This window comes from Gouania willdenowi, chromosome 8 (assembly GCF_900634775.1).
Source record: "Gouania willdenowi chromosome 8, fGouWil2.1, whole genome shotgun sequence".
NCBI classification, from domain to species: Eukaryota; Metazoa; Chordata; class Actinopteri; order Blenniiformes; family Gobiesocidae; genus Gouania; species Gouania willdenowi.
The window spans coordinates 4,567,491-4,581,317 of record NC_041051.1 but is presented as its reverse complement, the minus strand read 5'-3'; the positions used below and the strand labels follow the sequence as shown (position 1 = coordinate 4,581,317).

General features: G+C 39.9%; 1 protein-coding gene across 3 annotated transcripts in view; it reads left to right on the top strand.

The window, feature by feature from the left end:
- Positions 1–389: 389 nt before the first annotated feature.
- Positions 390–13,827, top strand: part of pdgfbb (platelet-derived growth factor beta polypeptide b) — a 36,027-nt gene continuing 22,589 nt past the window's right edge. For all 3 annotated transcript variants that reach the window (XM_028456261.1, XM_028456260.1, XM_028456258.1), the window contains exon 1: positions 390–910. In XM_028456261.1, the coding sequence (XP_028312062.1) occupies positions 802–910 (109 nt within the window). In that variant the 5' untranslated portion in view covers positions 390–801. The remainder of the gene's footprint in view (positions 911–13,827) is intronic.

The following is a 13,827-nucleotide window of genomic DNA, read 5'->3' as shown; positions in this document are numbered from 1 at the left end:
TATTGCACAAAAGCATTTTTAAACATATTAAGGGAGGTTATAGAAGTTACAGAGGCAGGAAGATCATTCCAATCAGAGGGGGCTTTATGATTAAATTACTTTTCTGCTCCTAGGAATGATAATGTTTGAGATGTGTCTCAAATTATAGGAAGATCTAAAAGAAAATAAATATCGTTTCAAATAGTCAGAATAACTAAAATGCGTTTAAAAATAAAAAGTAACAAGTGAAGTTGTTAGCACGTGCGTTCATTAGGTCAAGAAAACAGTGCACTTTGCAAAGTCATGCTCCCCTTGGGCCCGCGGGCCTCATGTTGGACACTGGGTGGGTGATAATGGGCCATTCTTCAGGCAGGGGGCGGGAGAGAGTTTGCGGGCAGTGCGCAGTGTAATCAGGCAGCTCCAGCGCTGAGGAACCAGTGATAAGACTCCTCAGCCCTCACGGTCCAGACCTGATATTAGTCCACACGTTCAGCGGTGAGACACACAAGAAGAAGAACTGGAGCCAAGGAGGGAACTTCTCTCAGGGATGTTTGACACCATCCAAACATTTTTGGACACATATGGAATATTATTTCTAAACGGATGCTTTTGTTTTGGAATAGTTAAATTTATGAAAGCGTTGGCAGTCCACTACAGCATTTTGCAGCAATAAACATCTCACAGTCTTATTGGGATTTATTTTTTTGAAGAAACTTTCTTGAGGAGCTCGAGGAGCGCTTTTCTCCATCCATTGAGCGCGAGCCACTGTGCCACGCGCACCCGTCCCCGAGGAGAGAGCGCGAGCCGCCCGCGCGCCCATAAATGCCCGGTCCTTGGGAGAGGCACGAGGCCGGGCAGCAACATGAGCTCGTGGGTGCTGCTGCTGCTGCTCGCACTGCTGTCCACGTGCGTGCGCTGTGGCGTGGCCGAGGTGAGTGCGTGTGTCCGTGTCCGTGTGCACGCACCGCAGTGACAGAGACAGGTGATGTTCAGAAAGGTGCGCTACACAGCCTCTGACGTCACCACACATTTCATAGAAAGTTACAAAGATTACGTCAGGTGAATTCGAAGCTAAAACTTTATAATAGGATTTTTTTTATTTTAAATTGTGTAACTTGTGTACTTTTGTAACAGTTTTTGTAATAGCTGCTGTTTATGGGATTTTGATAGTTAAATATACATATAAACAGAGGTGTAAAGAGTACTGATATTTGATTAAAGTTGTACTTAAGTACTAATACAAGTAAAAAGTAGCTCAATTAAATAAGTAAGTAAAAGTTACTATTTACTTTCACCCCAACGTTTATTTTTGGTAATAAATTGTTGCCATGGTTCCCTTGCATACAGTAAACATCTTATGTATAAACTTAAAAAGAAAGAGACCAATCTACCACAATTGGAACTTCATTTATCTTCCACAAAAGTATCTGTATAAAATAAAAGGTTTGTGAAAATGTACAATTTAAAAAATAAATAAATAACACAAATTAATTAAATTAAAAAATAAATAAATTTAAAAAATGATCAGGCTCTATAAGTAAAGTTAGATTTATGAACTCTAAAACAGTGCCATGTGGGTAACAACATAATAGATAGAAACCACATCTTGAACCATAGAAAGTGACTGGGCTTTGATCAGAAATGACATGAATAAGAACATATGAGTTATGTTAAATGTGCCTTCTATGAAACGGAAGTAAAATAATAATCACAAAAAAATTGCTGCTCGACATCCGCTCATGGAAAATCCATGTCAAATTACAGCCCGATTCAACGAGCATTAATGGAGGAGTAGTCGTGGCACATATGGAGTAATGGGCCTCATTCATATATTAGTATGTGTCAATGATTCGGTACCACCAACTGTCGCAATATTTGACTCACAAATAAATTATAAAACAACTTTAATAAAAGAGAGGTGCGCCCCTCGGGCTCGTAATTGTGCGAGGCATAATCGTAATCTACGTTGAATTAGCTTTTAAACGGTATATCACACGACTATTTTCCCATAAATTTGGAAATTACTGGAAATTGGGGAAAGGGCGTTGAGCATCTCATCATATTCATTGATAGAGTATTTATACCAAACTGCATTCCGATCTAACGAGAACTAATGGAGAAGTAGCCATTTGAAAAATGAGGCCCCCTGGATTTTAACTAGTGTACACAACAAGAAGAAGAAGAAGAAGAAGAAGAAGAAGAAGAATGACTGATCCCGTTAGATCTCGGAAGCTAAGCAGGTCTGGGCCTGGTTAGTAGGTGGATGGGAGACCACTGAGAATTCTGTCATTGTGTCCTTGGGCAAGGCACTTCACCCACATTGCCTAGTATAAATGTAGTGTGTGAGTGAGTGTTCGGAGGAGCCGATGGCGCACTTTGGCAGCCTCGCTTCCATCAGTCTGAGGGCAGCTGTGGCTATAATAGTAGCTTACCACCACTAAGTGTGGCATGAAAGAATGATCCCTTAATTCTGTAAAGCGACTTTGAGTGTCCAAAAAAGCGCTATATAAAATTGATGCATTATTAAGAAGAAGAAGAACAACAACAACAACAAAGTGAGTGGTGTTTTCAGTCCGGTAGCCCGGCCTAAAAATGTATTCGGGGATATATCGCAATCGATCCAAAAAACGTCCAAATTAACAGAATCAGAATATGTTGTAGAAGCAAAAGTTAAACCTTTTGGAAAAATGTAATTTGACAGTTAGATAAATATACTACTTGTTTTTGATATTGGTACTTGCATGCAAATCTTTTATCGTATTGTCAGATTCATGGCAATCTACAGCTCTAAAGCTAGCCCAACTTAAGTCAGAGGTTTGGAACCATCTCATAAATATCCAAGTAAAATTTTAAATCAAATCGTGATTAATTGATTGAAAACCTTATTAATTATAATCAAATCGATTCTGGAAATTGGCCATGATACCCGGCTCTAATTGGAGGGGAAGTCTGATGACGTCATAATGCAAAGCTTGACATTTTAAACGATATCATGATACCGACTTTGTGAGGGTACAGGTTTGGGAGGTCAGGAACTAGACTCGTCTTTTGTAATTTTCTCATTTTAACCTGATCACCTTTAAAACGAGGAACAGCTTCTGAGCCTTTAGCACTGATTGAAGATGTGTGACGCTGCAGCTGCTCGTCTGCATAGTGAGAATCTGATGAAGAGGATTTACTGATCTTAGTGAATCAGCCTCCTGTCAACAACAGTGTGGGACTTCCTAAACAGTGAGTCATCATGTTCCTGGGCTTTATTCTGCCTCCTCTGGCAAACTGCAGCATAAAAGACGACAATGGCCACGGTTACATGATATTTTTTTTAATTCGGAATCAGTTATTCCGAAATAAATTATTCAGAATTAAAGTGTCCATCCACTTTTTTCATTATATTAATGTCTTCTAAGGCTCACATTAAATAAACTAGTGCAGTGCCCGTAGGAAGTATGTATATATGTAACACTGTAATATAGGCTGGCATACATCTGCAGCCTGCTGAGAGAGAGAGTTATAACTACAAATGAACTTTCTTCTGTTGATTCATGTTTTTTATTTTTTTCTTCACTGATCAATTGATCTTTATTTGTATAGCGCCAATTCATAACACGTGTTATCGCAAGACACCACAGAAAGTCAAGATTGAGCTGTTCAAACATATCCTGAGTTACCATGACTACCTGTCTGTCAACATCATTTCTTAAAATTTTCTACTCCCATGGGGTGTGGGGCAGGGCGTCCAAACAAATCCGATGTTGCACACCATTGAACCAAGCAGCGGCCGTGTTGAAAGTCTCAGTTGTCTGTTCCTGAACCACAGAAATATTTAAGCCACAGACACAGACAGACAGATACAGTATTCCTTGCTTCATAGATGGATGGATGGACAGATGGATAGATGGATGGATAGATAGATAGATAGATAGATAGATAGATAGATAGATAGATAGATAGATAGATAGATAGATAGATAGATAGATAGTCTCGGCTCTAGTCCGGGCCACCATTTTGGATTATGTCGTCACCGCTTATCATCATAACTGGCCGAGCATACGCAGAACGACCGGAATTAACTTAAAGCCGAATTAAACGTTTACAAGATAGAGAAATTATTACATTCGGAATTAACATCAGAATAAACCAGCCACTTAATTCAGATTTAAGTTTAATTTGTAATTATTTGGAATTAAGTGTTTACAAGGTCAGTTTAAAGAGGATTTAACTTTTATTCTGAATGAAAGAGGAATTAAAGCTCCCATGTAAATGTGGTCAATGGCCGCCATAGTCTGATTAATGTCATGAGCACGTTGGCATTTAGGGACATTAACTATTAAATCAGGAGAGCAGGAGTAAACTTGGGGTGGCAAACGAACATTAGGTGAAGTTGTGTAATTCTGACAAATAAAGGAGTGAATTGGCTTTAAAAATAAAAATAAAAATTAAATCAAATGTCCTGAAAACGTCCTGAAAACGTTAGCACGTCCGCCTCACAGCAAGAAGGTCCTGGGTTCAAGCCCTGGGGTGGACTTGGGTCCTTTCTGTGTGGAGTTTGCATGTTCTCCCCGTGCTGCGTGGGTTTCCTCCGGGTACTCCGGCTTCCTCCCACAATCCAAAAACATGACTGTAAGGTTGATTGGAGTCTCTAAATTGCCCATAGGAGTGAATGAGAGAGTGAATGATTGTCTGTGTTGCCCTGTGATGGACTGGCGCCCTGTCCAGGGTGTACCCCCGCCCAGCGCCCTATGAGAGCTGGAGATTGGCACCGGCAGACCCCCGTGACCCTGTTAAACGGGAATAAGCGGGTATGAAGATGGATGGATGGATGGAATTACAATTCACTTTACTATTACAGTGACCAGCATTTTTTCCAATTACAATTATTTTTTTCACCCTCAAAGTCAATTACAGTTACGTTCTCAATGACTAAAGTTCAATTACAATTAATCACAATTACTGAGCCTTTAATAAATAATACTAATACTAGCATCTCTTATGATAACTGATCCTAAATCAGCTGTAAAATACTAAGACATTATCTAATTTCTCTCCTATCTATTGGTTACCTTGTTAAGCTTCCAAATTAATGAAAATATAGGTTTTAATATTTTGGTGTGGGGGTCTGAGCCTTTTTTGTGTCAGTGTACCCCAAGATTTAAATTTCTTAAATGGTAAAATGTGGGAAAGCTTGATATGAAATAATTGTAATAATTGTTAATTACATATGTGTAGAACTGTACATAGAACTTACATGGTTCCCCAGTTTAGCATCAAATTATAATGGACAATGTTTATGAAATTTTCATGGCAATAACAATTATAAAGACAATTATCTGAACTCAATTACGACTATGACAGCAAGATATTTTTGAAATTACAATTATAATTACACCATATTTGTATTTAATTATCAGCTACATGATTACAATTATAATTGACTCCAACCCTGAACATAGGTATCATTCTGTTTTATTTGCTTTCTCTAAACCTTATTGTCCTTGTAAACGTTGGAGTTTTGGTGCAGAATGTTTCAGATATGAACCGTCTTTATGAATGGACGCCTGCGGGCCAACAATGCAGAGGTAGTTCATCTCTGTGCTGTGTAACAAACCCAGAGCTCTGTTAGGCTCTCTCACAGCTGGATGCTCCACACGGTGAAGAGATGCATTCATGGATGGTTGGTCCAGATGTTCAGTGTGCTATGAATCAGTTGAAGGGCACCATTAAACAGTAACACTGTGTGATAAAGAGGATTCTTATGTTGTTGATAATTGGAATAAAAGCACAATTCATGTGAAATGTAAAGTCATTGCTGCATTAAAGGAAGGCTTCTCCTCGTGCTTAGTGAATAACAGTCTTTTACATACAATGAATGGCTGAACTGAACAATTGCTAAAAGTCAAACAGGAAGAATAAACTTAAACAAGAGTTTTATCTATGTCACGAGGCTTGACCTGAATGTTTATTATTTGATTTTGAAACACATAATCTCTTTCTCTTTTTTGGACATGTTTCCTCCTTTTAAGGTCAATTATCTGACGAATTTAAGATCACAAGTCATTGTCAACCATGTTAAATTGTAAAAACAATAAAAACTAAAACCAGGTTCTAGCTCCTAACTACTATTCTTTTCAACTATTTATGTAGGGGTGTGCATTGCCATGAATCAGGGAAATAAATAATAACCATAATCTGATTATGAACACTCGATTCGTTTAAGTTTAATAGCAAATAGCATAATGTAATTATTGTATTTTATAATTTCAGCAGTTCTCAGGATCAAATATGATCAAGTAGGATCCATGTTTTGCATTTGCCAAAAATAGAATCAAATCAAATTATAATAAAATAAAATAAAATAAAAGGGAAAAAATATGGAGGCTATTTTTTTTAAATCACAGTGTTTTCCAATATTTAATTACTGAAAACACCTGCACGATACGGCTTAAAACCAATATCTCAATATTTTTAGGCTAAATCACGATGTATGATATATATCTCAATATTTTAATTTCTCCTCTGAATCACTGTACAAATGTTGAATTCAAACTTTTGGTGCATAAAATGACACCAATATGGTGATTCAAGTAGCCCCTTATATTAGGGCTGTGCCATCTAAGGAAACGCACGATCTGATGCGGTTATTAAACGATTATCACAATTTTGCTGTCGACCGAAGCAGATGCAGCGAGGTAAGCTAGTCCATGGCCCAGGGAAAGGGCGAGTTGGGAGCGGGTCGATGGTTGTGATATCGTCAATTCATACATCTCACATGGAACAGGCAGTGATATATCAAGTATATTCGATATATCGCCCACCATTACTTCTGGATCTGTGTCAGGGCTGGATATTATATGAGCTGCTGGTGGCTCCCACAGCCAGACTGGTAGAGAATGACTGAATGAAACCGTTCACCATTTACTGACACGTCTTACTGGGGAAATGTGGAAGGCAGCATGTCAACAATGTGTCTTTGAAGTTGATGGATTGTTAATGAAACTATTAGAGAGACACAAGGGTGTGAGGGTGAGATGTGAGACACCTTCAAAGCATTTCTGTTGTCGACTTCCATCCATCCATCTTCTCCCGCTTAGCCGTTTCCGGGTCAGGGGGGCAGCATCCTCAGTAGGGAGGCCCAGACTTCCCTCTCCCCGGCCACTTCCTCCAGCTCTTCCGGGGGGACCCCGAGACATTCCCAGGCCAGCCAAGAGACATAGTCTCTCCAGCGTATCCTGGGTCTTCCCCGGGGCCTCCTTCCGGAGGGACGTGCCCTGAACGCCTCACTAGGGAGGCGTTCAGGGGGCATCCTAATTAGGTGCCCGAGCCACCTCATCTGGCTCTTCTCGATGCGGAGGAGCAGCGACTCTACTTTGAGCCCCTCCCGAATGACTGAGCTTCTCACCCTATCTCTAAGGGAGAGCCCAGCCACCCTACGGAGGAAACTCATTTTGGCCGCTTGTACCCGTGATCTTGTTCTTTCGGTCATGACCCAAAGTTCATGACCATAGGTGAGGGTTGGAACGTAGACCGACCTGTAAATCGAGAGCTTCGCTTTTTGGCTCAGCTCCCTTTTTACAATGACGGACCGGTGCAGACTCCGCATCACTGCAGACGCCGCACCAATCCGCCTGTCGATCTCTCGCTCCATCCTTCCCTCACTCGTGAACAAGACCCCGAGGTACTTGAACTCCTCCACCTGGGGCAGAACCTCATCTCCAACCCGGAGAAGGCACTCCACCTTTTTCCGGTCGAGAACCATGGACTCGGATTTGGAGGTGCTGATTCTCATTCCGGCCGCTTCACACTCGACTGCGAACCGATCCAGTGAGAGTTGAAGGTCACGGTATGTTGGAGCCAACAGGACCACATCATCTGCAAAAAGCAGTGATGCAATACTGAGGCCCCCAAACCGGACCCCCTCAACCCGGTGTCCACCAACGGGTTTGGGTATTGCCGCCACGACAGGCACCGACTACCTTGCGGCCACAGCACCGATCAGCCGCCTCAGCAACAGAGGCACGGAACATGGCCCACTCGGACTCAATGTCCCCCGCCTCCTCCGAGACATGGTTGAAGTTTTCCCGGAGGTGGGAGTTGAAGTTCCTTCTGACGGGAGACACTGCCAGGCGTTCCCAGCTGACCCTCACTATACGTTTGGGTCTGCCAGGTCTAACCGGCATCCTCCCCCACCATCGGAGCCAACTCACCACCAGGTGGTGATCAGTGTACAGCTCCGCCCCTCTCTTTACCCGAGTGTCCAAGACATGCGGCCGCAAGTCCGATGACACGACTACGAAGTCGATCATCGAACTGCGGCCTAGGGTGTCCTGGTGCCAAGTGCACATATGGACACCCTTATGCTTGAACATGGTGTTTGTTGGATTACTATTGCAACAACACATCATCAGAAGGGTAAAACTAACCTGTCTCACGACGGTCTAAACCAGCTCACGTTCCCTATTAGTCTGTTATTGACTTTTTGGTCAATAATGGTCAGTATCTTAAAAACCCCCCCCAAAAAACAGTGAACCTGCAACAAGTTAATGGGTTCCTGTTTGACGCTCTTCATTGTGTAGCTACAGCTGCTTCTGGAATTTGACTAACTTAGCAAGTAGTAAAGTGGTTTTAAGTTCTCCAGCTTTCCAACATCTAATATCTTCTTCACTGTTAATATGTGGTAAAAGGCCTCCATTTTTTTTTAATTCCAATTTTCCCTAATTCTGTGTAAATTCATTTCACCTTTATTTCTGTTTGATTGGCTTTCTCTAATTTGACGTTGTTACTGACTACTAGGGATGTAAAGATTAATTGTGAGTCAGTTAAAATCGATTCAAAGGGGTCAGGGTTCACATCGATACCCTGAAATCCTGAAATTGAATTACAGTACTTTTTTTAACAGCAGAGAGCGCTATCTATTTACAATTTGAAATTCAGGACACACCACCGTGTTTTAAATCAAAAGTGTGGAAGCATTTTGGCTTCCCCAAGACAAAATGAAAGAAGTGAGGAAGAAAGAACATATGAAATCCAAGGTAAGAGGGGCACAGAGAGGAAAGAGAAACAAGAGAGAGAGAATGAAGACACAGTTTATTTATTAATATTATTTCTTTGATATGGGATTTGTTTTAAAGTCCAGTTGTTGAGGCACAAAATACATTTTCAGTTGCACTTTAAAAAAGTAAAAGAACTAATATGGAGTTTTGCATAATTTACTGTAGAGCCAGAATTTAAATGAATAGGCAATATAATTGACAATGAACAATAATAGAAAATAGTACAGCATTTTCCTTTTTATTTTGGAAGAAAAAAAAAAATATATTTTTCAATCATCATTTGTCTACAGTCTCATTTTGTGAAATAAATTGTGAGAGAATCATATCGTGAACCCAGCATCGTGAATTGAATCGCATCGGGAGTTGAGTGAATCGTTACATCCCTACTGACTACCAATACTAATTGACCCAGATTGATTCTCGTGAGATTTGATATGTTCTTCTATATATTATCTTAATCTCTTACTACATATTTAACCACTCACTTAACCCTCCTATTATCCTTAGGGTCAATTTGACCCCATTCAATGTTTATCATTCAAAAAAATAATAGCTAACTTTTATTTTTGCTTCACATTTCATGACTTTTCCTAATTTGATGGGTACAATTATGTTGAACACATATTGCAAGCATTTGTGTTCCTTTGAGGTCAATTTGACCCCATGCTGTTTTAGGTGTGTAAAACTGGTGTGTGTGCGTGTGACCTTACGTCCCCTATTGACCTGATGGTGGCACTGCAGAAAAAGTCATATCATCTCCACAACCAAAAGGGTTCACACTGTTGTGGTCCTTAAAGAGTAACTAAACCCCCGCTTTCTCCTGACCTGCCACTAGGAGGGAAATTTAACCCCAAGTTGCTCCCAGTGGTTGACTATGAATGGGTGAATATGTAAAGCACTTTGTGACCTCTGTCCGTGAAAGGTGCTATATAAATAAGCATTACTCACTACTTACACGCCCAGTCTATTCTAAAAAATCTCCAATGAACAATCTATGCTATGCTAACTAGCTACTCATTACTAAATACACCTCTCTTTTATCAATCCAACCTACTCACCACAGATTGTAGAGCCCACAGGTGAGTTTTTATAAAAGGGGCGGGCCTAACTGCTTGTTTGTGACAAGTGGTCCCAAAATATCACATGATCTCGTTGTCAGCCAATAGCAAAAATCTATTGTAATAGCCAGGTTTTAACCCATAGAGGGCAGTAACTCTGACATCTTACAACTAAATATGAGAAATGTAAATAGTTGGATCAGGATCAATCAACAGCACTACTTCATACACAAATACATTTGTATTCAGCAGAAAAAAGTGGTTTTGGGATTTTGTTACTCTTTCATGTTGTCAGTAAATTGAGAAGATTTGGCTATTGCCTATATCGGATCGACCGATATTTTGCATGTTATGCAATTAATGTGATGGGCTGTAATGTCTTAATTCACCGATCCGATCAATCACGTCATTGTCATGATGAAACTTTCTGTAGCTGCTCCCATTGCATTGTTTTATTGTCTCATTTACAACAAAGAGTTACGTGAAACAGCTTTATTTTACTCATATTTGTGGACAAGGCTGAAAACCCCAGCCTACTGGCTCTGAAAGCAGCGGCAGCGCCTGCTGTTAGTGTCTGTGTGTGTGTGTTTTGTTTATTTAGTCTGAGCATGTTAAAAGAGAGCATACAGCACCTTATAATCGATCTGTTCCGGTCATACGCGCTCCCTCAATCCGCACACTGGTCGAGCAGTTAAAGAGCCACGCATGCACGCACGCACGCACGCACACACACACACACACAACAAATGTTTTGTTCAGGTCATGCATGGAAATTCTTCAACTCTTCCACTCCCTCACAGTCACAAGTAGGGCTGAACGATTTTGGAAAATAATTTAATTGTGATTTGTTTTCTTCAATATTGCGATTATTTTTTCAAGGGCCTCTTGTCAATGAACACAAGCATCATAAACAATTTCAGATGTATTTAAACTTTAAATAAATATAAAATATAAATTTGAAAGCAAAGATTACAACAATAAAGCAAATCTGTGGCTTTACCTCTTCAACATATCTAACTAGCTTCACGTTTCATGAAACATGTAAACATGTGGACTGCACTTCTTAAACACTCTCTGAATTTAACAGGACAGTACAAGACAGGACAAGAAAACATAAATGAATAAAGAAAATAAAAATAAAATAATGATAATAATAAATTGCGGCCTTTGCTATTAGAAAATCACATTTTATGATATTGCGATAATATCGCAAATGCAATTAATCGTTCAGCCCTAGTCACAAGGCTGCGTTTAGATCCCGAAACATGGTACCGTTTGATCTTCTGTGAATCTGTATCAGGTAGTACCAAAGGAATTTGGTTGATACCTAAAAAAAAACCTGGATTTATATGATCGGTTTTTTTCGTGGCGCTAGAAAACAAGTCAAGGTTTCATTATCAAGGGATTTTTTTATGTAGTCAACAAAAACAAAGTGTCTGACACAAAAACTTTAACAATTTTCTGGAGGCAAATATCTCTGGGGTCAGATTGACCCCAAGGTTAACAAGTCGTAGTAATATTGAGGATAATATGAAAATATGAAATATTTGGTGTCTTCTACAGTAGTTTCAGGAAGTTCATTCAATTGTTTTCCTCTGTTTCTCGTGATCGCAGAAAGTCGGAGGCCCAGGCGCACCTGATGAGGTCTGATGATATTAAACATTAGTCGGTGCTGAAGTTAATGGCTGACGTGTTTGATGTTAGTTTATTCTACAGTCAATAACTTTCATTGGAGGTAGATTGTGAGTGAGTTCCTGCCTAATGAATGACTCTATCATCACGCTCCCTTCTCATCTCACTTCTCCTTTAGGCGCAACGTTTGACTCTCAGGCTGTTTCGAGGGAAAACGTTGCAAAAGCTTTGAGATATACAAGCAGGAATTCCCCATCTTTAACTTCAAAGTTTAACACCAGGAAATCATACACTGTAGGTTCAGTTATGTTTCTCAATGAAAAAAAAAACCATCATGATAAAACATAATGAATATAAGCATTGAGCAAGAACCTTCAAAAGAAACAATTAAAGCTAAAGTCCTTATTATATAGGATATATTATATACAGTATGCCACTGTCAAATGTCAGATAGTCATGATTAATTGAAGTCACAAAGGTTTTACACAAGCCTCATTTTTTGCACGTGCAGTCATGCTCTCAGAGACGATGTATGAGACCTCCCACATGTGCTGCGTCTGCCGCAGTGCCGGCAGCAACTCAACCCCCTAATTATAGACAATAAGATGCTCCCTCCCTGCTCACTGCATTTGCTGCATTCACTGCATACGGTGCATTCCCTGCCTCGACCTGGCATTCCTCACTGAGGCTGACTGCTAATGGGACAGAGGAAGAATAAGAACTGAATTCAGTCAAAAAATACAAAGATTAGCTTTTAAAACACAGTATAAAGGTGCTGCTGCAGGAAGAACCAATTTTTAACTGCAGAATTTCTCCTTAAATACACTATTTCAAATGCAGCTGGATGTTGGAGAATTGTTTTAAAGCAGATGATGGTTTACAAATTAACTTGTCCAAATTAGATTTTTGCTGCCACATTTTGTTAAAGCTGCAGTATGTGACTTTTTTTGGCGTCATTTGATAAAAAACCCATTTGAAATACAGGAGCGTGACGCTGGAGAGCTTTCTACCAACAAAATGATCCATGAGCTGTTTTAAGTCTTAATATTGTACTATTATACTGCTCGCTCAGCTCGTCAAAAGTCTATGCACGTTCACAATCTGAGAGTAGGAGAAGTGTAAGGACAGAGTATCCAGCAGAATTCTCCATCACGGTTTTTGGCACAGTCAAAGCAAGACGAAAAACGTAGACCGAGGTGGAGAAGCAATAGAATAAAGGCACAAATGTGTTCAGGATGAACGGACTCCACGGAGGTCCCTCTTGATTATGTGCAGTGGACTGTGAGTGATCCGCTTTTGGTTCGTGCGCAAAACAGTTGTGATAAATTGCTTGTAAATCTAAGATAAATATTATCTAAGGTAGAGAAAACAGACACAATTCATTTGCAGTGTATAGTGTCTGTCTGTCTGTCTGTCTGTCTGTCTGCAGATGGGATCAGGAAGTGGAGGAGCTGTGGCTGTCCTCACAGCAGTGTCCCTACATTTGTTACTAGTCTCTATGGAGTAAAGAGTCGCAAAGAGTTTTACAGTGTGCGCATTCGCACAAGCATTCACGTGGAAACGTGGAGCGTCGCTTTAAAAACAAATGTATTTAATAGTGGAGACCATTTTCATATTTCTTAGTCCAGCAGTTTGTACCAGAATAACCTGACTTTAATGTGTTAATAACCCATTTTAAATCACTTTGAATCAAATTTGCATTAAAGAATACGAGTAGTGAAGTTTAATTACAAGCTCTCTAGAGGTTTAATCATATGATGTTCTTGTGAGTAGAAATAACCTGAATTGTCATCCTCTGAATTACTATAACATCTGTCACCTTCGCCTGAACTTTCTTTCTATTTGCTGGTGCAAAGTAAAATAGCGTGTGCAATTTCCCTGGTTTAATTCTTTGGGACATCCACATGATAATTTGAGAAATAAAGTTTGCACCAATGTTTGCTGGACTTAAGCAAATGGATAATAAATGTCCCGGAGCATCCCCTGTCCTTAGAACCTCCTTTGGCAAGGAAAAACTCAGAAAATCCAGTGGGAAAATGAATTACACACAAACATGTCATATACATCCAACATACTACCATAAAGAAGAGACACAGAAAACAGGTGGGTTT